We start from the raw sequence: 26882 nt of genomic DNA, 5'->3' as shown, positions 1-26882 counted from the left end.
TTGGGCTGCACATAAACCTGATAGGCCTGTTTTTGAGATAAGAAGGATAAATAAAATAAAACCATTCTGTTTAGGAGATCAGGCACACACTGTGAACAACAGGCAACAATAATCTGGGGTTTGGTTGCATAATTTGTGTGAGCTATTTATTCATACCTAGCAAAGTGTGCACACCTGCTCCTGGAAATCCCAAACACTGTCTTGGATACAGGTATCCATGACATTAAAAGTGCAAACCACTGCTGCTCACATCAAACAACCAACTCAGCAGACTCAGATCCTCTGCAGAGGAGAGCAAATAACACCTGAGGGAGCAGCTACAAAGAGAAAAAAAGGGATTGCTGGCTAGTGTTTGTGCAAGTGTTTTGTCTTGCAGTATAAATACACACAAACAGATGATTGTTCATAATGCAAATCTGATTATATGTCATCAAGAGAGAAGATAGGGCTGTTATTATGTATTATGTTGTTTGTTTGGAATGAATGACACTATTAGTGCTACTGGTAGCTATGGCAGGAAACCCAGCCAGCAATCCCAGCATCACTTCTCAAACAGACAAGCCTTGGAATAGATGGTGTGCAAAAAAACCAGGGGCAATTTCTTCAAAAAAACCCCAAATATCCAAACCACCCAGTGGCTGCAAAGTGCTTAGGCATCTGCCTGAGATAAGTTTTCGCTGCACGCAGAGTTGAAATCACCAGTGATCCTTGAAAGCATAAATTGTTCACTCAAACACAGCCTAAAAGATGACATAGCATTCAATAAATGCATTTTCCAAAGGCACAAAGGACAACAGTATTTATTTTTTTGCAAAGAGAATGTAAGACTCTAAGATGTGCCATCACATGATTAAGGGATCTCCTCTAATTTGCCCCCAAGGCAGCAAACTGGAATCACTATTACCCATTTCCAGCAACTGGGAGCAGTGTATAATTTCCATGTGTGACAGCCAGAGCCTGTGTTAGAGGAGAGAGAGTTGGAAAATCACTTAATCTGCCTGTAGAGCTGCCCTTAGGCAAGGCTGGGGGTACAACTTTGTGACATCTGTGGCAGAGCCCAGTGTGATCCAGAGCAAGGATTCCTCTTCAAACCAGCTGCACCCAGAGTGCAACCTGTAAAAATCAAGACACATCAAAATGGCCTTTTAAACAATTCTGTTAGCAAAGGACTTAGGGTTCATGACAGTTTCTCTGTAGTCCACTGATGGAAAAGTCTCTTAGGCTAACCAAAGTCTTACAGAAAAAACAAGACTGTATTAAACTCACAAACTTGGGGCCAAGTGGCCTAATGTTCCAAAATAACAAAAGAATAATAGACTGGAAGTTTATGTCTTTTATCATAGGAATTCCTTTCAGGATTAGAGTGGAGCATGCATGGATAGGATACAAGGTAATTTCTTCTCCTGCTTGGAAATAGGACTGTTTTAAAAAATTGTGTGCTTATATATGCATGTATATATACAGATAACAGAGATCAGTGAGTGGTAAGTCGTGTCAAAAGAAGAGCAGAGCACACAAGAGGCAGAAGAGCAGCTTGGACCAGCATTAGCCCCTCACACAATGACCAGGGATGTGTGATTTAGAGCATGAAGACCTTGTAGTTCCTGCAGCAGGAATGACAGAGAGAGGCTGCTGCCCACCTGGTGAGTTTGGCTGCCTGATGGCCACTGTGAATGTGGGATTTGTGGATTTCTGCATTTCTTCTCCCCGTGGTGGAATAGCATATGGGACTGCCCTGTCTGTCAAGGCTTCTGTGGTCCTTGCTTGGTGTGTGCACCTTGCACACAGATGTAGCACATGGTGTGAAGAAAGGATTTCTCCCCTCTCCAGGAACACAGTCCTGCTCTGTGGTCTTCTGTGGTGGTGACTCCATCCCTGCAAACTCCTACAGCCTTCCTTCAATTCCCTTCCAGAGCAGGTGTGTACACAGGCTATACACTTGATCTGCTCACCTTGTATTTCCTGTAATACATTATAATTGGGTGTTTATTGGCTTTTATCCTTCACCTTTGATGCAGTTTTTCTGCGGCATAGCTGTCCTGTGGATTCCTGGGAATGCTTTTCTTTCACTCTGAAATCAGCAGTGATGCTGGAGGTTCAAGGTACTGATTCCCAGAGCAGGTGGCCTCACTGTGCTCTCTGTACTGCTACAAATCAACAGCATTGTGCTCATTTAAGGGAAAGGAGAAGGGAAAAAAGGCCAGCAGTGCTTATTTCCCCCCCTTTCTGTAAATATAAATGCTCTTTAGAGCAATTCTTCAGGTCAGTTTTACTCAGTGCTTTGACTGATGCCACAATTTATGTCAAGCTTCACAGGTAAATGTGGTGCTGCCCAGGCAATCCTTTCCAGCATTCACTGGGTGAGCCCCCAAGGGACCTGCCTGAGATGTGTCTGAACTGAGAAATTAAACACCTGGCTACCTCTGTCTCCTCTGTCTCTCTGTCATGGATGGAGTGGCTCTTATTTCTTCAGTCTGATCAGAAACAAGGCAGTCTAAAATCTACTTTTGAAAACTTGCCTCTGAAGTGACAGCAAAATGCTACTCCATTGATTTAAACAGGTTACAAAAGGAAAGCCATTTTTCTTAAAAATATTAGAGACTTTTGACCTTTAAAAAATAGATAGTTGACACTTTCTCCTGTCACTTTTCCTTGTGAACATGAAAAACTTGTCTCCCTGCCATGATTTATTGAACACCAGGGAGTTACAGGGTAATATCTCTTAGCAGATATTGATGTTTCAGAAATGAAATCAAGGACTGACTCTTCTCATCATCTCTTTACTTTGCTGAAGACACACATATGTTGTAGTGGCCTTACTAAATAAGTGGAAAACCCATTTAACCAACTGCACACTAATGGCAGCTCCACACTTGGAGTCAGATGGTGCGTCATTCTTTGAGGGAGATTATCAGGAGGTGCCAATGCTGTGCCTTCCTGTCTTCTCCAAAGGGCAGGAAACCATGTTCTCAAAGAAATTCCTGCAGGCTTGGGAAAGAAAATAAAATGCAAATTTCTGCAAGGCAGACAGAAGCAAAGGGGATTTTATTTTTATCTGTGCTTTAGCACCATGCCAGCAATCCAGATGAAAGTCTGTGGAGAGTTTGGTTGTATCAAACTAATTGTCCATGTAAAGGTTTTAAATTGGTCTCTCTAATCTGAAAAGGCACATGATTAGTCTGCAGAATTGGGACTGATAACAACCAGATCCAACAGAGGAAGCTACATCATTACAAGAATTGATTTTATAATCAGTACAGTTTGGGGGACAGATATCTACTCATACTCCAGCACTAAGGGAGTGTATTACACTCCTTTCATTTTATTGCCAGCAATGCTGAAAATGCATGAAACTTTGTAGGGTCAAACAAGAAAAAGGGTCTTTGGAAGAAATGACAACTTTCCACAGAAATCTGGCTCCACACAGGCAGCCCAGAGAGATGGGGCTCAGAACTCAGTGCCCTCCTGCCCCTGGGACAGACATATCTGCTGCCCCCCACTTCAGGAATTGCTAAATTTTATTTATGGCTATGGAAGCTCGCAGGGAAGACAGAAAAATGTGTGTAAAATAGAAATGGCACTTTTAGTCAATGGCACTTTTCCCCTCAGGCATGGGGGGCTCCAGAGGATGTTGAGACCAAAGATGGAAGAGGAAGGGACGTTCTCTTTCAGAGATGCTGTAACTCCTTCCATGGAAATGGGCAAGCAGCATTTATTGCCACTTATCTTTTATTACTCCTCTCTTGGCTTTAGTAGCCAGCTACTGATGAATAGTTTATTAAGATGACCTGGGGAGATGGAGAAATTGCATTGGAGACAATCACTCAGCAGAGCAGCTGAACGAGGAAGTGCAGCAAATAATTTCTGGAAAAATCAATAGGCAGACTGTCCTGGGCTGGGAGAACATGTGGCTTCCAGAGCCCAAAGTCTGGTGACAGCCTTTCCAAACAGATCCTCCTGGAGCAGATGCTCCCAGATACTTCAGCAGGCAGTTTTGAAATGCTTTAAGGAAGCACACACTCATGAGAGGCCTCTGGAGGACAGTTCATTACTAATTCAAATACATTGCAGAAACAGGGATATCCAGAATAACAAGTGCCTCAGATAGGCACAATTAAACATTTAGGATAAGACAGAAAAATTCTAAAAAAAAAAAAATTTGTTCTTGCTTCTCAATTTTTGCTTTAAAAATCCTCCCAGAACACTGAGTATTATTCACCAGAGCAAATCATATAGTACATACAACACACAGTGGTTTTCATTTCAGTGAAAATAAATCTCCATGACTTGACACATCATAAGAAAAATATTAGCATTACCTAATGTTAAGGCAAATTATAAATATAGGCATCATCCAACAGCTGCCAGCACCATGCACTACATTTTTCAAATGTTCTCTTGAAAGGATTTAGGTTTCTGTTATTCAATGTTAAGAGCTCTCCCTGAGAAATATTCTTTTCCAGCACAGAGATTTCCTTGTGTCTTTATTTTAGTTGCATTAATTCTTCCCTTCCACAAAAGCAACTTTTACTGTCCTTATGTTTTGTGTCTAACTGAACCCTACAAACTCTTATCCTTGAGCTTTGGCACCAGGCTCAGCTAAGATGGTACTGCATAAATGTTTGTATGATTACATATAACTAACCAAGGAAAAGGATATTCTTTTATATTTCCAAAGTTAAATCCAAACCTCTGCCTTTCAACAGAATGCCAGAGAAAAAACCAAAAAACACACAACCAAGAAGATACTAAATCAAAAGCTTTACAAAACAGGTGTGCAACAAGACTTCTTTATATAATTATGATATCATCATGAGCAGAAAAAATTACTGCTAACCCCAAATCTGCAGGTTCTGTGCTGGAGGATGCAGAGATGACATGGAAACATGGGAATTGCACGCAGTCCCTACCCCTTTTGCCAAGTGGCAGCTAAGAGGAGCCTGAATCAAGATACCCTGAGTCTTATTTATTTTACAAATAACTGAACAGCTGTCCACTATGAAACCTTGGAAAATCATATGCTTCCACCTGAGTTACAACCCTTATCAGCAAATTCTGCAATAAGAAATTCTGCACACAGATAAGGAAGACTTAACAGGGGGAAGGGAAGATGTCATAAAGCTTGGGCCAAATTTCACTATAGTAATATGCTTCTGTGTTTGCGTGTATACACACAATAAAAGCACATACTCCAATAAAACAATAAAAACAATAAATCCATGGGCATAGGATGGTCCTTACTCACTGAAAGCAGGCAGCAGCTGCCTTTCTGCACACCTCACCCCATTTCCAAGGAGGCTGCTCTGTACCCCGCTCTGGCGAAGCACTAAACATACAAAGGCTTTCTGCTCTTGTGGAGCTTTCACAAGGAAATCCCCAGGCTGGGCCCAGCCCTTTGATGGGGAGCCCTCAGGAAGAACCATTCCATAGGAATGAGGCAAAACCCAGAGGCAATTTTCAGCCCTTGGGAGCAGCCTGTTCCTCCTGTGCCAGAGTACTTTGATCTACCTGGGAACCATTCTCCTCCCCTCTATCCTGGGGCATAGAAGGAAGTTTGACCTAGAGGTGATGCAAAAAGCCTTATTGGAATTAGCTCTTCCTTCCTTATCAAGAGAAAGGAGGAATCTTCCTCCCTAGCCACAGCACTAAAGAAGGAGGCTGAAAAATAAATGTGGTTTGAATTAAAAAAATAAATCATGTTTTCCTTAGAAGTTGCTCTGCCTATTCCTTTGCTGAACAGTATTGCATATACTTATGATATGTTTTTCTGTCTGAAAAAATTTTCCTGTATTGGTGTAAATAAAATGGAACTTATGGTGTTTTCACAGTCCTCAAACCTGACAAAACCTTTCTGTATTTTCATTAAAACCCTATGAGAAAACCCTACTGATAAGGGTGAAAAACAATTCCTGAAGAGATCCCAAACCACAAAAATCACCATTTGGAAAAGTCATGATGATGAAACACAACAAATAAATAAATAAAATTAAATAAATAAATAAATAAAAATAATTAAATCCATAATTTCTGATACTTATCATTGCTTTAGTTGAGACTGAAGAAGATTTCAGATTCTGCTGCAGAAGGAATGATGATCCATCGATTTTAATAGTGGAAATGTATTTACATTAGCATTCTACATTTTAGAGGAGTGCATGTTTTCCTGCAATTATGAATAAGTGTTTTCTCTGGAAAGCACACAGCTCAATACACAGAACACAGAAGTACACAAACTTAAAGGCAATCCTGTGACAGCAAATTAGCTCAGATTTAAAGGAAAGTTAAATACTGAATTAAAACTAAGAGAAAAATGGTATAGTTTCTTTTTCCACCAGAAGGAAAAAACATGTGTTTTTAAATAGTTTTAATGGCAAAATGAAGAAACAAATATAATGTTGGATTTTCGGCTGTTTAGATGGTCTGGAAAGGCCCAAGGTGGCCTTGGGCCGCCCGCGCTCCAAAGGACGAGAAGGGACTTCAGATCTTTTCTCGGTCTCGGTGTTTATTAATTGCTTATCTAAAAGATTTTCTCTTGGCCTGACAGAGTTCTGCTCAGCAGTCAGCCATGGGCACACACTGAGAGCCCCTGGGGCGGTCACCTATCTTTATACTCGGAGTTACATATACAATATTTATCATTTTTCTCCAATACCTTTCACCCTTATTAACCAGTACACTTTTAGTAAGGTCCAATCCCAAAGTGCCAACATCACCACAGAAGATGGAGGCCAAGAAGAAGAAGAAGAAGGAGAAGGGCACGCCCCAATTCCTCCATCTTACTTCTCTAGACCCCCCTGTACAGAAATCTTAAACCCTGTATCTCACACTCCAATTAACTTATCCCTTCACCGTTCACCCCGGTGAAATCCTCCTGTCCTCATACTGATGTCATCTCCCCTGTGGGATCAAAGTCCAGCCACCAGACATTTCTGGCAACATTCCAGGACTCCCGAGCCCCCCAGGGGTGGTCTTGGTCACCCTGCACCCCAGTTCTGAGAGGCTGAGATCCCACAATATAATATTATGGAACATGATCAAAATTCTCTCCAAAAAATACTTTTTCTTGAAATTTCTGAAATTTGGACCAGATGCCTGGACAGAAGAGCATTTTTCTTACATGCAGAAAGATCCAGCAAACAGAAAGCAACCAGCAGCACCAGCACACACCACATTCTTCTACACAAAATTAATAGGGTGGCATTGTACTCTTTCCACCACTTCCAAGATAGGCCTGCAGTGTGGCTCTTGCTAAAAATTCTCCAAGTGAATGCCCTGTGCTCCACCTGAATGCCTTTGGTGAGGACAGATTATGTAGCAGCTTAAATACATGGGGTTTTAATTTTTGTCTTTGCCCTGAAATTGTGCAATTGCTACTTCAAAATGGCAGGGTCAGGACAGTGGCATCTATTTAACTTCAGGACCACACAAAGCCCCACATCAGATGTTTTGGATTTAGTTGATCCTAATGAATTCAAACCTACTTGTGTATTTTGATTTTATTTTGTATGTGTTTTCTTGTGAGTGTGTGTTTTTTTGTTGTTGTTGTCTTTTTTTCATCTGGCACACAGTTCCAATAAATTTTATAACTTATTTTCAGTGAAATGAATGAACCTCTGCGAGCATGCAAGCCCCAAGAAGCTGCAGAGAGAATATTTATTGATTAGACCTGTTAAAAGAGATTAATGCTACAAAACAACTCTACTTTTGCTCACTTTTTTCTATGTGTGCTGCTGAAGTCAATTTGAGGACATTCATCCACTGAAGACTGAGAGGGGCAGAGAAACTCCCCTGGAGTTCAGGGTATGACCTGAGCTCAGGACACAATTCTCTCCCATCTAGACCTGTGACTCTCCTAAATCCATTTTGCCTCATCATTCAAAAAATCCAGAAGGGTGGCACTAGGAATCAAACTCTTATATCCTCCTCCTTAAAAATGTACAGATGGAGACCTGCTAGGAGAACTCAGATGTGTCAGGGACATGATTACTCAGGAAGGTGCCAGAGGAGAAGAGGGAAGGCCGCCACTAAACAGGGAGAAACACACTTGATTTTCTTTTAGGTCACATTTAGTTAAAAGGGAGGTAAAAAGACTTTATTGATGTGGATGGCAAAAACCTTCCATTTATCCACAGATGAGGTGCAGCATGGCTAAAGCAATCAAGCCTTCCCACAGTGCCCCACGAAGGAGCCTGGACACCCACTGAGACCCCATTTCAAAGCCTGGCCAAGAGAGGCTGCTGCTGCTGACAGCCAGCTGTGGCAGCCCCAGCTTGCAATGAATCACCATCTCCTGAGGGCACAGGCTGAGCTCACCCTCCCCTGGTACGTCAGCCATCAGCCCACCCAAGTGAAAATAAAACATTCATCACGCACATGCAGACTGGATATGAACAAATGACCCAGAAATCTGGGGGGTTCCAAGTCCCATTACCCTCTGCCTGAGCCGTTCTCCTGTCACACCAAACTTGTTGTGACATATTTTGTGTGGGCTGCCTGGTGGGGGTGGAGAACAACCCAAAGCCTACTTTGTCATTTAGTCCTGAAATTATGTATAACTCATTCAACATACAAATAAAAGCGAAAAAAACCCCTACCATGAAAGAGGAAAATGTGGTAGCAAGGGAAAAACTTCCTTGTAGCGTATTAGGTCTTCATTTGAATTCCAGCATACATCTGAATGAATTATATTTTTTAATTTGTTTAACTATGCTAATAGTCACCATGCACTGGTGGTTTTAGCAGTATTTTCTCTTTATATGTGTGACTCAAGAATTGCCATAGCAACTTGCTTCCTAATTAGCCTTCAGTTCCTAACAATCAATACGATTAGACAAGGTCAGCGCTGGAGTAAGAGCTGGAGTAAACTCTACAGATTTCAAAAAAGGCTACTGAGAGTGAATAACAGCAAGAAGAGGAAGAGAGGGCTCCTGGATGGTCTTCCTCAAAGAATGGTGGTCTTCCCCAAAGAACAATTATTGCTCTGTCTCCTGCGAACCAAAGGAGTCGTGGCAAATGAGAGCTTTGCCCCTTGAGTGCAGAGAACTTTCAGCCTGCCAACAGATTCACAAAATATGGGGAACAGAAGCATCCCTATGTGTGCAGATGAAAATATACCTTACTGTCACATTGCCGGGACTGATGCTGACTGCACACCACCAAAATCAAGAACAATTATGTCCTAGATTTTTAGCAATATGAAGTCAATCTCCCTGTGTGGCAAAGGTGCCTGAAACCTGGAGACTGTGCAGTTCACAGGAAGGTGCTGCCTGGGAGTTAAGCCTGTACAGCGTTTAGCTGAGGTCCCATTAGGAGGGCCTCTGTCTGGAGACCTGAGTGATTGCCCCTGCTGACACAATTCCCCCCTCATTTTTACAGCCTGTTTCAGTCGTTAACATGTTATCTGTTACCCTGAAAGCACAGTGCCTGGCAGCACAGTGGGATGGAAATATAATGTGCTGCTCAGAGCTGCTCTGGGTCCTGGGAATACAAAACAGGAGCCTTGATATTGACAGATGAAGGCTTGTGAAAAACCACTTTACTTGTTAGTGTGTTTAGGTCTGCTACCAAGAAACACAGGCAAAACCAAGCTTATTTTTAAATAAACAGTTTGTGTTGTCAATTATGCCTGGGCACATGGCTGCTGCAGATGAACTGAAATCCATTTTCTTTCCTCTGTAGAAATTCATTGCCTCCTGGCTCTGTCCTCTGTTGCTCCCTTGAGTTTACTCCTATGCTTCAAATGTGCCTGCAGCCTCAGTTCATGGCACTGGGTCCCCCAACAGAGGGTCAGGATCAGGGAATGGAGGAGCCAGGATGGTGAAAATGTAATGACAAAGCAGTCTGGACAGTGCTCTGTGAGGACACTTCAAGTCATGAGTTTTGAGGCTATGTGTCTTGACCTTCCTCTGCACAGGATGTCTCAAAGAAGGATGAGAGGGTTTTAAGCACAAAAAAGGCAGCTTTTATTAGAATATCAACTAGGATAATTAAGTTCAAAGCAGAAAAACCTTACAGGATATTGGAAAAGAACTGGGAAGATTTTATATCCTCCCTAGCCTGACGTCCAATTCCTTTGGAGGCTTGGAGTTCACAGAACCATAGAATAGTACAGGTTGGAAGGGACTTTTCAAGGTCATCCAGTCCACCTTCCTAGAGGGACATCCACTAGACCACATTGCTCAGAGACCAGAATAAGCTGACCTTAAATGTTTCCAGGGATGGCTCATCCACCACCTCTCTGGGCAGCACATTCCAGTGGCTCAGCACAAAAACAGCAAAAAGCTTCTGCCTTATATGTAATCTAAACAGAACCTCTTTTAAACCTTTAGTTTAAAGCCACTACTCCTTGTCCTGTTGCAACAGGCTCTGCTGAAATGTTTGTCCCCCTCTTTTGTGCAGACCGTCTCTAAACATTGAATGGCCAAATTCCTCAATGGCTTGTGGCAGCAAGCTCTGCTCAGAGCTCCTGTAAATCCTGTCCCTCACCCCTGGGGCTGCTTCCTGCTCTCCAGGGCAGACCTTGAGTGGCACATATCCATCTCTGGCCTCTAGCTCTCCTACCACTTGCAGCCCCTTTATCCCACAAAGAAAACACCCCACATCCCTTCCTCCAGGGAGCTCTGCTGCTGCCAGCTCTCCTAGAGAGCCTCATCTCATTGGAAACAGAAATAATAAATAAGCACGTTCTTTTCACTGCATCGTGCTCACCCCTTCTCGCAGCACAGATGGGAAAAGCATAAATCTTAAAAATCCAGCACAAGAAGCCTTAAAAATGTGGGGAATAAAGATGAAAAACAGGCCAGTATAAAATCCTCATTCCAAATGAAAGATAAGATTGACAAAGGGATTAGACATGTCTAATGAGCACCTTCACTTCATAATTACACTAGGAAGGATAAACACTTCCAGATAAAGATGTAAATCTTTGTGCTCTTGAGCAGAAAAGTGAGACAGAAGTAAACAATGCTTCCAAATAACAAAAAATGGTTTAATTCTGTCCCCACTTGAAATTCTGCATTATTCCTGCTTTTAGTGAAGAAACTTCCAAGCACAAGACAAAATGGAAAGGCCATTCCTGGCTGAGAAACTCCCTATTTATTAACATGAGTTTGTTCTGTTTAGAGGAGGAAGCACCCTATGAGGTGGACAAAATATATTCTCCATGTGGATGAACTATCTCACAGTTATTCCAGAAAGGTTCTCTTGAACATCCTCCTTCAGAAAGTGACATCAGCAGCTCTCACAGGTGAGGTTCTGTCCCTGTCCCCAGCTCCCAATCTTCTGCTGACTGCTCTGGAAAACTTACATACACCAAGAGCTCTCCAGCTTTCTGCGTTTCTCTCACAACCATTTGTAATTTCCATCTGTGGTGTTGGCTCCCCAAGCATTCAAAATATTTTCTTGCTTAGTATCTGTCTACCATTCTAAATCCTAGCAATTTCAATGTTTCCCAGACTAGTCTCTGTGTATGCACCAGCACACATGCATGTATTTAAGTATATATTTTCTGCCATGTGGTGTGAGTGGTTTAGTCACAAAAGGTACCCCACTCTTACTTATTTTTAAAGGGTCACACACATATATGGGAGTCTTCATCCAAACCAGGCTCCTGCTCTAGAAATCAAAACAAATATTCACAATGTTTTGTGAGCAAATTGTTCTTGGCTTGGTCACAAAATAAACAATGGGCAAAATGAATCTCTGTTTTTACACCTGGGATGAATTAGGGCCAGCAGAGCCTTTGATAGAAAAATCAAAATGCAGCTCACTAATAATGATAAAATGCCCAGTTGCCTCTCCACTGAGCAAAGGAGCCATCAAACTAATGTTTAAATCCACATCAATCATTTGGCATAATAAAAATAAAGGCTATGCAATATAATGTTGTCAGAGAATCAACATCCCCTGCTTAGAAAATAAATGTCTTGACTTCATCTCAACATTTGTTTTCCATAAATGCTGAGGTTTGTATCAGCATTTGTATAGCAATGGGAAACACTCCTTCATTGCAACATGTCAATTCCACTAGCATTATTCCTAAAATAAACAGAAAAGCTGGATAAAATTAATATGGGAAGGTGTTTCTGAAATCCTCCTGAAATGGAATTGCCATTTCCAATCTGGTGCCAGATTTCTTCTTTCTACAAACAATATTTAGTAGTAGCAACAATAAAAATTGAGGCAAATCCCATTTAGAGCAAATTGGGCACAATTTCAAGGTCACACCTTTTGCATTCACTAGCTGGCACAGTTACAGCACACTCAACAACATTAATAGAAAAAATCTTATAAAAACCTATTTTAATAGTTAGAAAATACCTATATAATTTTTTTAAACTCCTAAATTTTGTATTTACAGTTCTTTTTACAAGTCAGTACATTTTAATTCTAAATTTGATCAAGAAATTTGGGAATGTATGTAATATATAACTAACACACAAAGGAGAACATTTTTTGAAAATTATTTAGGGACATTAGAATAAATATATTGATTTTATCACGAAAAAGATAATTATTTAACTCAGGACAATATTCGGACACATCACATAAGAAAAAACATATATTTTGCCATGTATGAGTGATGAATTATATTTGAAAATGTAAAATGTAAATAGAACCGGCAATTTTGAGTTCTTAGTTCTGTGGTATATGATATTAAATTTAATAAATGTACCACTCTGCCACTTTAAGAATTATTTAAGTTAATTATTAAATAGGTATTTATATATTTACAAAAATGGTTTTATATTTACAAAGATGGTTTTATATTCACTTAGATGGTCATTTATTCTACCTTGAAATCACATGAATCTCATAATAAAATACAAATTGAAACTTCCTTTTTTTCCAAATAGAGGGAATCTTCTGGAGGAAAGAGATGAAAACTGAAGAGGTGGCACATTTTGGGGAAAAATTTTTGATTTTTCCAGCATTCATCCTTCCCTCTTGGAACAAAAAAAACCCAAAAGCACCTGAGATGAATGTCAAAAATCTGGCAGACATAGCAGCCTCCTCAGCATGCAGTGACCATGCCCAGGGGAGAAAAGTAGAAAGATGATGGGATTAATTCTGCACCACAGGATGACCATCAGTCCTGAGGCTCCTGGCTAGGTTTGCCAGTCACAATAATCAGCTTCATCCCTCAAATGCAAGGACCTGGACTGGGGTTGCCTTGCAGAACTTAATGGTCCAGGGGAAGGAATTGTCTCCATGTGATGCTGAACCTCCACCTTGTCTGACACAGCTTCTTGCTGAAATGGTGGCAGGGGAAGCCCAGCAAACTGTCCAAGAGCAGGGCAAGCCAACTGAGAAAAAATCTTATATTGATAATTCAAAACATTTTCAATTGCAGAGCTGGTGTTTGTTTGGTTGGTTTTTTAGGTTGGGTTTTTTTTTTCTTCCACCGGCTGAGAGCTTCTTTAGGAACTGTGCATTTCACCCCCAAATCTCATTTTGGATGAATGAGGCTGCTTGAGATCCTACATTTATATATGCAAAAAGGCTATCTTAATTTAGCATGCATTTAGTTTTATCTGTCTTATTAGGGTGGAGGAAGTCAGAAGAAGACTGGATCAAAGTTTCCTCCTGAAACAGAGTGGGAACTCACAAAAGCTTTTGCCCACATTTCATGTTTTCTAAATTCAGGTAATCTGAACAGTATGTCACTGGGGAAAGGCATTAAAGCATTTAGCATACATTCAGACAAGTTGGTTCCCTTTTTTTTTCTCTCTCTCTCTGTCTAGACAGCTGTAAAACAGGGACCTGAAATGATGTGCAAGATGATTCTCCCATTAAATACTTCAGTCTTTAATGCTGGCTTCGCACCAGTGCAGTTAACAAATAAAGATTCTGCTAACAGTTCATTACCACAAAGCTCATTCTTGCTCAACAAAAGCAAGCAATGACAAAATGTATTTTCTTTCTAAATTTATTTTATCAAAGAAAGCAAGCATCAAGATAGTAAACCACATAGAAAGAATTATGGAATACTTCTTTCTTGTGCTCTGATGTGTTTCAATTAAAATATGCAAATATTAGTGTGTTTTTCTGTGACTTTTTGAATAGAAAATTTAGAAAATGTTGATATGGACACCATTAATTGATTTTACATTTCCTAGCTTCTTCTTCTAAGGGTATTTACTTTATTTGTAATTTTGTTCCATCCAAGCATTAGAAAAATCCTGAGATCAGATTATCTTTCCCTGAAATGTAGCAAAACTGTAATTAAATCTCTGCTCTTTGACATCAGCAGTGAGTAACTGACACAGATAATAAATTTCTCCTTCAGTTTTTTTAGTTGTGCAAGGGATGACAATAAGTGGAAGATCTCTTCCACAGTTAAGCTTTGGGAGGGAAAAGCGGAATACCAGGTGATGATGCAGCAAAAGGTTTATGGGTTGTAATAAAGCCACCCAGCCTTCCTTCATTGCTCGTTGCGTTTAGAACGCAAGGTATAGCTTCTCCTGGCGGGAAATAAACTGAATTTAGAACACACTTCCTTTATTTTCACCCCAAACACAAAATGTTTGGGATGAAAATAAAGGGAGGGGTGGTGTTTCCAAAGGCTGCAGCAATGGAGGGGTGTCTGAAGCAATGGCACCGCCTGGGGAAGGAGAATTACCCCAGCAGCTCACGGAGAGACAGCAGCGCAGTCACTGCTCCACCCGGCTCCTCCACCACCACCATGGATACAGGAGCCCTGGGAGAAGCTCCTGTGGCTGCTCACCTTCCACATGCCGTGTGTGGGAACCCATCCCGAAGGGCAGAGGGGGCAAAAGAACACTGACACACCCTGAAATGTGGCTGAGGACAAGCTTTCTTATGTGATTCTGCTGGATCCATCTTGGAATGCACCAGAGGTCTGAAGTGACACCAAACCCTCCTCTGAGGAAAAGCCCTGTTCCAGCCACTGATCACCATCAAAAATAGACTGTCACCTGTGGTGGGACTTGCAGGAGTCCAGCTGCAGAAGCCAGGAAGCCTCCTGTGATTGCTCCCTGCCCAATCACCAGCCTGCTGACCTGTCCAGGGCTGCAGGGAAAGCCCCACATCACAGCAATGGCCCCATTCAAACATTTATTCTTTGGGATAACTGCCTGAATTTTAAATTTCTTTTCCTATGTTGGTTACTTGCCTTAATGTTTTTGAACAGTAGTCCTCTGTTCCCTGAGAGAAAATGCATAGACTAATTTAAATGCATTAAGCAGCGTACTTATTTTCACGGCCTGCCCTCAAGATGCTGAAAGTTACACAGAAGTTCCTATAATGTAAATTAGAATTTAATATCCATAGAGTTGCACTTTGAGAATATACCCTGAAGTATTTGCTACCAAAGGATGACTTTTACCTTATTCAGTAGGTATTTTGGTACACAGAATGGTCTGTGTACCACTTTCACCTAAGGGATGTAAATAAATACTTTTATAAGGATTCACTAATTAACTTATATATCACAGCAGATCCTAAAATCCATATTTTTCCACTTGCAAAAAAAATAAAAAGCAGGTTAATCCAAATGATGTAACAAAAGGTAGAAAGCAACTCCTGCCTAGATAAAATTTCCAAATGCTTTGGCTACACTTAATCATAACCATTTTCTCATTTTGAGAAATGAGCTTATTTAAGCCTGCTCTTTTGCATATCAAATGAGGCAGCACACAATACAAGGAAAACTGGAGAAGTTGTGAAATGCTGAACAGCTTTCTTGGTAGCAGAAGACACAGCAGAAGACACAGCCTGCTCGTCCTTAGGTGATCCTGTGATTCCTGCCTCCCCCCTTCCCTCCCACGTCTTTGGGCCCTACGCTGAAAAGTGTCGCAGAGTCACCTGCAGGAGCTTAATGAAGCTGATTTTAGGAGCACATGGGATGGGTTGGTCCCTTGCTAGCCCAGGCAGCCTGATGGCTACTGCTGAAGAAGGTCTGGATGGTGAATGCATCAATTTGCCAGGTTGTTATAACTTGCTAGAGAAAGTGAAGTCTTTGCGTTCTGCCAAATTTTCTAGGTGAGACTTAAAACCAAGCCAAGAATTCTGGTCCTTCTGCAGCCACAGAAAGAGAGACATCCCTTGATTCAAAATTCTGTCTTCTGGTCTCCATTGTCCACAAGTAACTCCTCTGAGTTTAGACAAAACATAAAAGATGATCCCAGCATGATCACTCAGTGTGATCCAGCTGAGTCAAAGGAAACTGGGACTTGCCTTTTAGCCTAGAGGGGCAAACAGGAGAGGTTTTAGCATCATCCATTAGGTTGGTTGTTTGTGAAATAACCTGGTGCTTGTGTGTCTAGGTCACAGAGTAGCACCATTTGTCCTTAGGAACTATCACTGGATCCACAATTTCAACAAAGAGAAAACCAGAAAATTTTGAATGCACCAAGTAATTGAGTAAATACATGATTCAGGGCTATTTTTCTCTACCAATTCATGAGGAAGCAGTAAACAGCTGCTGTCTTCCATGGACAGAAAACTTCCTTTTCCAGGAGTGTCAGCTCTGGTGGTTTCCCTCCACCCTAAAAGCTTTAGCTTTCCATGGTCTCCAGAGCTCATTATGGGTTTAGCTCATCAGGCTCTGTTGTCCATACCATGGTTCATGCTCTTAAAATGTGTCTTTGCCAGCATCTGCTATAAAAATGCTTCCCTCCAATTACTCCAAAAAAAAACCCAGGGCCAGTAATGGTGCTTTTTTCTCCTCTGTGACATTTTCTAGTTCAAGAAGTACTTCATCCTCACAGCTGAGTTTCCTTAGGCTGCACATAGGTTGGGTTTGAGAGCAAATGATGAACCAAAGCATTATGTTTTAGCTTAAACCCTTCAAAAAGAACAAATAACTGATGATGAATTTTCAAGGGGATTGTGCCTCAGGGTACAGACATGAAGCCTCTTTTGCTTGCACAGGGTAACACAATCAGATCAAGCCTCCTGTATATATAATGCCCAAATCAAGCCTTGTTAGATCAAGATTCACAAATCTACTTTGCCACCTCATAGTAACAGCAGGAAAATCAGAAACAGAAAAAGAGAGACTTGGTGTTGCTTCTGACTGTCTCTACTCCAAATTAAGCTCTTTCTGTGCAGGTTGAGGATGACACAGCTGCTGCTGAGCATGTCAGATTGATTTTGCTGGGTATGTGCCTGCGTGGGACTGCTTTTTAATTTAGTAACTGGAGGGTTAATTAGCTCTGTGAGTGTAAATAAGTTGGTTAAGCAGAAGTCCAGAAGAAATGCCACGTTCCAGTTGACTAAGACCTAGCAGTAGACTAAACATGTAGCAAAAATAACCAATCTGCTTTCCTGAACACCTATTTGCTAAATTGACATGAATCCAGAGCTGTGCAGAAGTCGGAGAGCTGCTGGCAACAAGATGGCAAGGCTGTTCCTCAGACCTGAGGGATTCTGAAAGGTTTTCTGTAGGAAGATTCAAGTTGCATGTTTAGTAAGAGAAGTCTCTGATACTTAGAGCCTGTAAGTTTATTTCATAATTTCAAGTGTTTTATTTAAGAAGCAAAGATCCTTCTCCCAGAACATACTTAAGGAAAGTTGTTGCACCATATGACAGTCTGCAGAATGGTCATTTCATGTTTTGTCAGCAACTGAAGGAATTTAGATGGTTGAGAAGATAAAGGCAAACTAGCAAATGGTTCAAATGGGCTCTCATTGTTAAAAAAAAAGGTAAAAGTATTCCAATGACAATATTGCCAAATTAAAAAAAATCAGATGAAACCTAAAAGATTTTGTCTTGGTAACTAAAACTGGAACTTCATCATGGAGGTCAGATCAATATCTCCATGCCAACATTTCCAAGTCACACTGGCTTTTCCATTATGAACCATGGTCATTAGTGTCCATTCTGGAAAATCCTTGGACAGTTCAAATAAAAAAAAAAAAAAAAAAGAGACCTTCCCTGGATACTCTGACTGAAAAGTATTTGACATTTTCTCAGCAGTTTAAATGTTTGGGAAGATACTAAAATGCATAGCAAAAGCAGGAAAATATAAAGGGATTATTTTTCTTTGAAAACCAGAAAATTCAAAAGCCTTCATTCACTTTGAGAAGAAATATAACAGAGTTAGGATTCTGAGGGAGGACTTATCCCTGATTTAACCTAGAATCATAGAATCATTAAGGTTTGAAAAGACAGATATTTCACAGGATATTCTGACCTGGAAGGGTCCCTCAAGGATCACTGAGACCTCCAAATTCATCAAGTCCAACCTTTGACCAAACACCACCACATAAAGTAATCCTGTAATTGTCCACTTGTTTCTTGAACACCTTCAGGGGTGGTGACTCTACCACTTCCATGGACAGCCTGTTCCAATGCCTTAAAGCCCTTTCTGGAAATTCTGACACTCTCCCTGGTCCAACCTTGACCTCCCCTGGCACATCCTGTGGCCATTTCCTCTTGTTCTATTTGCCTGGGAGAAGAGGCCAAGTCTACCTGGCTACAACTTCCTTTCAGGAGATCTTCTGAGGATAACCAGTCTTTCTGTTAAAGGCTGAGGTAAAGAAAGCATCAAGTACCTCAGTGTTTTCCTCATCCTTGGTGCCAATGTTTTACCCTGGGTCCATTAAAGGAATGAGATTTTCCTTGGCCCTTATTTTGCCGTTAATATATTTATAAACCCCCTTTTATTTCCTTTCACAGCAGTGTCCAGATTGAATTCTAACTGAGCTTTTGCCTTTCTAATTTTCTCTCTACATGACCTAATGACATCCTTATATTCTTCCTGAGTTGCCTAACCTTTCCAAAGGTCATAAACTATTTTTTCCCTGGGTTGCTGCAAAAGCTCTGTGTTAGCCTGGTTGCTCTTCTTCTCCAACAGCTCATCTTTCAGCACATAAGGACGCTACTTCTGTAACTTCAAGATCTCCTTCTTGAAGCCTTTCTGAACTTCTTTGTTATTCAAGATTCTTTCCCAAAGGACTCTGAACCAGTGTCCTAAACAGGCCAATGTCTGCTATGCCCTGTGGGAACCCAGGACACCCCTCTGGCTGTCCTGAGCAGCCCAGATCCCTGCCAGGGGGCTCAGAGACCCTGGCACAGAGCCCAAAATGCCCTGTGTTTTGACTATGACCCGTGGAGCAAATGACCAACCTTATATGAAGAGCAACAAGGCACAACAGTTTAGGTAGAATAACAGTGAAGTTATCACGGGGTGAAAAAGTAGATTTTGGGGTTTTTAGAATGGGAGTTCAGGAGGGTAAGTTGGAGCGATTTGGGTGTGTCCAGCCTTTCCCCTTTTTCTTCTTGGCCTCCATCTTCTGCTGTGATGTTGGCACTTATAGATTGGTTTCGAGTAGAAGCTCATTGTCTAACAGAGGTGATAGGTATTGGGATGTAATTGTAAACATTGTACAGGTAGTTTTCAGTATAGAGACATAACACTGCCCCGGGGGCAGGCAGAGTGCCTGGAACTGTCCTGCTGGATGGACCTCGGCAGGGCAGGAGGAAGAATTTTATAGATAAGATACAATGAACAATCTTGAGACTGAGAAATGAAGAGCCCTGACTCCTTCTTCAAGCACTGGGCTGGGAAAAGAGACTTTGGAACTCTTCTTGGGGTCACTCTGACCAGTGAGAGCCCCCGACAATGCCCAAGATGGCCTCTGACCATCACATTTCCAACTTGCACTCAACTGCCTCATTCCCTAGGGATGATTCCAAACATCACCATTTCCCTCCAAATTCTGGGCTTTAACATCCACCTTGTTCTCAGAAACACACTTAGGAATGATGTATTAGTGATGAAAATCCCGAGTGCAGCTATGCTGGACTGAAGAAGATGCTGTTTTTCCTCAGTAACACATTCAGGAAATATTGTCACTCTCCATTTTTAGCCTATTCAGTTCTAGGGGAGCACACACATACACTACATTGAAGTGTCTCATTTGTATACATCAGGCCATCCACATTTTACCATATGGAGGTATCACATTATTAATAGCTGTTTTCCTTAAATAGGCTACAGTTTGCTTAATCTTTCTTTCTGTGCATGATCTTGCAAGAGTAAAAAGGCTTTCATACAAAGGCTGTGTTTTTATATGCAAATCTATTATTTGATTACTGACTTTTTTTGTCTTTACATTATCATGAATATTTCTGATGAATGTTTTATGGGTTAGGTTTAGGATTTGTGAGCTATTTCAAATTTTATCTGTTTGCTATATCATCTGCAAATACCACAGTTTTGTTGATGTTGATTGGCCTCATTTACATATTTATCACACTTCTATTTTCAAGGAAATTTCGCTATAAACTCACTGTCCCCATTTCTCCTCCATGTACTACCAGTAAATGGATGTATTTTCAAATTGAGCCCATTTCCATATATAATTTTTTTGGTTAACAATAAATCACCACTTAGAAACATCCCATTCAATGCCTTCATACATATCTGACATATGGTTTCTGAGAAATTAAAGATAACAGAAGCAGCTCACAATGCACTTTGCAGCCCACTTCACAGCCCAATGTGCTCAATGATTTTCCATAAGGACAAGGCTAAAACGAACCCTCACCACCTTCTTGCTAAATCCCTTACTCATGCAGGAGTACAGGGAAGAAGGGTAGGAATGATGCAGAGTCACTTTGGAGTTCTGCCATTGCACACACAGCACTGAAAAAGGTGCTGCATTTTAAGTATATTTCCCCACCCACACTGCTCTTGGGTGAACAGCCTGTTTGTGATTCCCTCCTGTCAGGGTGCAAGTGCTGCTCTGTTTCTAAGAAAAATGGGATTTGCCCATATATGAGATATTTCAGAAAAATCATACATGAGGCAGAATAGTTCTGATTGGACAATGAGGTTTATAATTTTTGGGGCTAGCACCAGCTAAGCCATAGATTTCCTGTTGTTAAAGAGAAGTAGGAAACATGTTACACAGGGTTTTCCCTTCTAGTGGTGGAGCTGCAATGCCTCCACAACAGCGTACTAATGAATGCAAGATACATCTGTTCATCAAAGGTGCTCATAATTGTACCTCCAGGCTGATCACTAAAATTCACAGAAATGAGCTGCTTACACTCTTTGTGTACTAAGATTTTTGGATCTATCACCTGTTAGAAAATTCTCTCGTGCATCCTGCCAGCTGCCTCTGAGCATGCACAAAACAATCCTATTTAATTCATTAGTGAAAAGAGAATTAGCTGGCCTATTATTAACAGGAGCTCTTTCCTCCATAATCTTTCCAACTACTTCATTCCAAAACTCACAAAATATTCAGTTTCCTGTGGTCTTCTGCTATGGCACAGTATTTATTACCTGCAATGACACTCCATGCTCAACCAACCCTTTGACTGAAGACTGCCTGGTTGCTGATATGAAAATGTATTTATGACAATATTGTTCTGGAAGGTGTCAATAAAAAAAATTCCATTTTTTTTCTTTAGACAGAAAGATAAAACTATATGAATCTCAGTGATAGGAACTTACTCACAGTCTGTAAAAGGAGTTGCAATCAGAAAATGCTGCTTGGAGTAAAATAGTTGGTTCCTAGTAAATATTAACACAATACGTACATTTTCTCTAGGTCAACAAGTCCTGTGAAAGCTCCTTTGGGAATGACTCTCATCTTGGTGAGGACAAATCTCCTGAAAATAGAGAAAACAGGGTGATTATTTACTATTCACAGCACAGGACTGTGCAGTAGCCTTGCCAGGACAGGAGAAGCCTTTCTCACAGGCACAAGGATGGCTGAAGTCTTTGGCATCTAAATACATCTGTAACATCCAAAATTTCAGCACAGCATTGGGGCTCCTCAGGGGCAAAAGCATCATTAGTAGTTGCCATTTCCCTTTTTGCTACAGGAAGAAATCCAGACTTGCAGCTTCTCTGTTTGCTGAGAGGGAACAGCATCTTTCTCCTCTCAACTGCTCTTTTGAGTGATGCTCAAGCACAGGATGAAGTAACCTGTGGAGCCAGACTGGGATGAGCTGCTTACTCAAGGCTGTAAAGTGCTCCATCCACGCTCATGCAGGAAAATTCCTTGACCTGCTTGCTGCACAGATAATTTGAGGGGTCAGCTACTGTGTCCCATCATTGCAATTTTAATAACTTTATGGCTTCTCACAGTCTCTCTTCTAATTAGTTCACAATGTGCCATAAAATAGGGACTTTGGAACACTCGATCACACATGCACCAGGACAACACTTTTATCATTTTTAAAGGTCACAGAATATGCTTTATGAAGAAAACCCAGTTGAAATACCCATTTAAAATATTTGAAGTGTAAGGCTCTTTGTTAACCTGGAGTTGTCTTCTTTAATCTCTATAAACAAAAAGGACTAGAAAACTTCTGATAGAACCCAGCAAATGATATATAGGGTTTCTACTACTCCTCAGAGAAATAAGGTGTCATCTGCATGATTGTTTTCTTTCACACATTTAATCATTGATAAGAAGCTAGCACAAACAAATGCATATGACATGACCTGCTCATCACAAGCCATCAGACATTGGTTGCATTGAGAGACAGTTCTTAAAAAGGTTTTTTTTCTTTATTTTAAAAAAACACCCACCCAAGTTTCACACATGAACACGTTACATACATATATCACATCCTGGGATTCAGTTACTTATTCTATTTTTCTGTGGAAGGGGAAATGGATTTTTTTCTGCATTACTATGGAGTTATTTTATCTAGTGAGCATATCTGCCAGACCACCCCTAATTTTCATCATCTCAGAACTGGTTTTGCATGGCTGTTTAGGATCACCTTTCAGCTCATATGCTGTCTCATTGTAAGGTCTGCAGGAGGACAGAAATGAGAACTCAGTCTGCTATTACCTGCTGTGCAGTCCTGCAAATTTTAACACAATGCCTCAAAACTAGAGACTTACTTCCTTACCATTCATATAAAGTATTCATGCAATCCTCATCTATGTTTTATTTCAGATGATTAGCTGAGAATTTTCATGGGAGATTATCATGTTTTAATCAAAAATTTTAGGGGAAAGTACCTATTATTCTGTCAGAATACCAATGTGACAAGTTCACATTTTTTAATTGTAGGTCTTTAAGAGACTCTACCCCCTCATGAGTTAATATTTACTTAAGCAAAAAAAGTCAATGCACACCCCACCTAGTTCCAGAGATGTCATAGTGATTACACCAGGAGTGAACTTGGTCCCACACTTTTTTTAGACATTGAAATTTATGGTTTTCTCAGTTGTGAAAGACGATGAAGTCAATTTTGTATTTCATTATTCTTGTACTATCGTTAATGTAAATCAGAAAGAGCTTCAACACACTGTCACACAAGAATTACAGTATTGAGATCATTATGCAAATGTTAGAAGGATAAAAGAGCTTCCAGAAAAGGCCTAACCTGGATTAGGCAATTTGTAAAACCCGACTGAAAACGGGGTTGGTGTAATGCATGCAAAGCTGAGGCTGTGCTTTCAGAGTGGATGGGTACAATGGATCCTTGCAGAACACCCAGCAGGCTTAGTGCTACAAAGCTGAACCATCAGGAAGCCCTTTAACTTTGATCTGCTTTGAAATCTCTCTCAAACTCTGCTTTGTAGAAATGCACACCTAATTTCCGAGGCCTAAAATAAAGGGCTTTGTCTGAAAAGCCATCTATCATTTTTTTTTTATGGCAATGTACTAAAATGAATCCTCTCTCTGCAGGCACAGGTCATCAGGACATTTGCAATTTTTAATTAAACACTGGCCTATGCTGTGCTTCACCACAACAAGAAATTACAGTCTGATACAGAAACCAATGAAAAGAAGGGAACCTCATTCATGGATGGGGTTACTGATATGAGAAAAGCCTCATCTGCATAAAACTAAAAATCAGACCTTGAGTTTCTTTGTTAGAAGATCCTGATATCCTGTGTTAATAAGGTGCCAGAATTCAGGATCCACGTGTCTAATGCCCTGAAGCAGTTAAAACAGAATTGAAGTTTAATGGCTGAAATCTCATATTCCACTTAAAAAAAAAATTAAGGTTAATTGTTTTTAAACATCTCTGCATGAGCTATAGAAAGTCAGACTTCAAGGCATAACTAACAGTGAAAATTAGAACCATCTACTCATTGAATTATCAATTGTATAATGAATAGAATCTATTATAACTAGCCAAATTCTTTAGTGTCAATAAATCTCACCAATTAGTCTCCAAGAATCAATCTGTACTTAACATGAGATACTGGCTGTTCAGTACCAATTCTTTCTGAGCTACATAGAGAAAATAAATGGAAAGCATTACCTAGGTTTTGTTTCTGGCACTATTTTAGGGTCAAATAAATGAATACAGCCCACCTTTGCTCAAGCATGTTTCATGTCAAGAGAAGCAAGTAAAGAAAAGCTTCCTTTAAAAAATGTGTACTTAAGACAGAGTTGCAGCGTTTGGTCCTAAAAATTTATGTTGGCCCTTAGGTACCAGCAAGGAAAGCATTGAAAGGCCTAAATATTCAGTGAATGGTGTGGGATTGAAAACCCAGAGCCAGGTGCCCAACACAAGGCATGAGAAGGTCCCAGAAAGGACTCCAGTGTTGGAGCCATCAAAAACTTAACAAATGACACATCAGGAAGCATGGAAAAGGAAACAAGCACCAGATGGTCGCATGGTTATCCTGCATTGTGGGAAGGCAATATACATAGCTGGAAATAGAAAAATGGCAATATTAACTACTGTTATTAACTATGTAAAAGGATAGATTTCAGTCTGGCCCATTGCTTCAATGATATCCAGGAGAGGTTTCTAAATCCTGGCTTAAGTATCTGTTGAAAGGGATTCTTGGGGAGTTTATTGGTAGGGACTGAAGCTGCCTGCTCCAGTTTTACAATTACACTCATAATTTCTATATTTCTCTGGACTGAACATACAAAATTCCCACAGCTTTTTTCCATTTCTCATTTTTAATTGTTTTACATATCCCTATTGCATCAACTTCATTTGTCCCATGAATGGGTTTGAGTATACTCCTGTATTATAAAGCTACTAAAAAAAATGTTACAACTTAAAGCTAGACCTGTCAAGATGAGGACAGAACTATCTCCTATAGATTTGTTTATTTTTACAGGACATTTAAGCCTGATGTTTAAAACAGTAGCATCACTGACACAGATGACTTGCACTTTATACCACTATGAAGAACAAACAATAGAAATGCATTTTGTTTCTGTATGGCTGTGTCCAGTATCACAGAAATATCACAGTGGCAAATTAATCTGAGAGCCTGTAGAGGACATGATGCAAAGAACAGAAATTAGCAGACACTGCTAAAATGTTCTGGAATAACCCTCTAACATTTCCAGTTATGAAGAGATTTATTGATCTTTTCTTAAAATAGAGTCTTCAGCTGAAGTAGTTCAGACAGGCAGAGCATAAGACATGAAGGAAAAAAATCTTCAGAAAAATTAATGTTCTTTCATGCAGCCCCACATGATTCCAGTGATAGAAAAGAGATTGACCTCTTAATGAAAGGATGGAGGGCTGGATGTCATTATTTAAATACCTGATGCTCAAGGTACGGGTGATTAAAAAGGCTTGTAAAATTCGAAGATTAAAAAAAAAGTGGAATTATACAGGTCACTTCTGCTAATTGTCTCTGAAAAAAAAGTGCAAAGGAAATCTGAAGCCAATGTAGCTACACTGTGTTTGCGAGGTTAGCCATTTGTGTTCAGAATGGTGCATTTTACATATTCATCAAAAGAATTCTCAGACCCTGGTCCCACAAGTTTTTCTTGAACAATTAATAAGGTGCTCTTTGGCACAAATTTTCCACCAGAACTTGCTCCCACAATGATTTTTTGTCCCCTCCTCCCAAAACCCTTCCTTGGCACAGGCCTCCCCCTGCCACTGGCAATAACCTTGCACAACAAAGAACTGCACTGATTATCAGAAATTAGACTGGTTAAAAAAAAATAAAACAATTTCTGCATCATAAAGCCTGGCTGAATTTAGGTCTTTCGAAACACTCGTTAAAACACATTTCTTAGATCTACTTAAGTCACACACAGTTAATCAGAAAAGTGTGTGCATTGTGGAATTATCTTCTCTGCCTCATGTAAATTGCAAATTCATCACATTAAAATGAACTATATCAAGCAGATACTATAAAGTTTATAACTTAAAGACCAAAGGAAAATAAAATAAAAAGCCAAAAAGATTCAGTGACCATAATGCTAAATCACCAACTTTGGTTCCAAAGAAATAAATGTGATAGGATTTTGAAGAACATTTTTACTTTAATCTCTGAGCTAATAGACTGATGCTATCACCTTCTAATCCTCTGCAGAAATGTGCATTTTGTCAAACAAAGATTTACAGTGAAATTTAATTTACTCTCTGTAATTCTTTTTGGTTGTTTCTTTGTTGTTTCTTTGGTTTTGCTTCTTGCTTTGGAGGTTCCTGCACAAGCAACAGACGAATTTTTGCTTTACATAAGGGGAAGGCAAAATGATTCTATGACCTATTTAATGTGCCCTTGATTAAATGCACAAATCAACAAGATCCTGCATCCTGGTGGAGTGGGTTTTTTTCTGTTTTTTCTTGATTAGTCAATACAGTAGTGAAAGAATATTTTGCTTTTCATGCTGTAATAGGAGACAAATAGACACTGCAGACCACATCCCAGATGGTGTAAATCAATTGACCTGTGTCACTTTGGCCCTAAACTTCTGTCCTAATTCTCACCAGAATGAATAATGACATTCCTTAGAGTGGAATGCGATGTAATTTAAATTTATGAAGAACATTTGTAAGCCTCCAGCTCCCTGAAATGGGTTCACACTGTCATCTGACTTCACTGTGACTGGGGCCTGGTTCTAGTGAACACCTCACTGGGAAGGGGCATATGTAGATGTATATGAACATTAAAGTATTTATCCTGCTCAGTTGCCTAGGTGGAAAACCTCTGGAATCTATTAAG

The 26882-nt window shown here is 40.3% G+C and overlaps 1 protein-coding gene across 1 annotated transcript in view; it reads right to left on the bottom strand.

The window, feature by feature from the left end:
* The window catches only part of FSHR (follicle stimulating hormone receptor), a 79853-nt gene that overhangs the window by 29064 nt on the left and 23907 nt on the right, over positions 1 to 26882 (bottom strand). The window contains 1 exon segment of the mRNA XM_054290393.1: positions 21518 to 21589. Within this exon segment, the coding sequence (XP_054146368.1) occupies positions 21518 to 21589 (72 nt within the window).

The sequence above is a fragment of the Melozone crissalis genome, unplaced genomic scaffold (assembly GCF_028551555.1).
Source record: "Melozone crissalis strain CALT ecotype California unplaced genomic scaffold, PUWL_Pcris_2 ptg000081l_1, whole genome shotgun sequence".
Lineage (NCBI taxonomy): Eukaryota > Metazoa > Chordata > Aves > Passeriformes > Passerellidae > Melozone > Melozone crissalis.
Note: the sequence above shows the minus strand (reverse complement) of the source record. Positions and strands in the feature narration are given on the sequence as shown.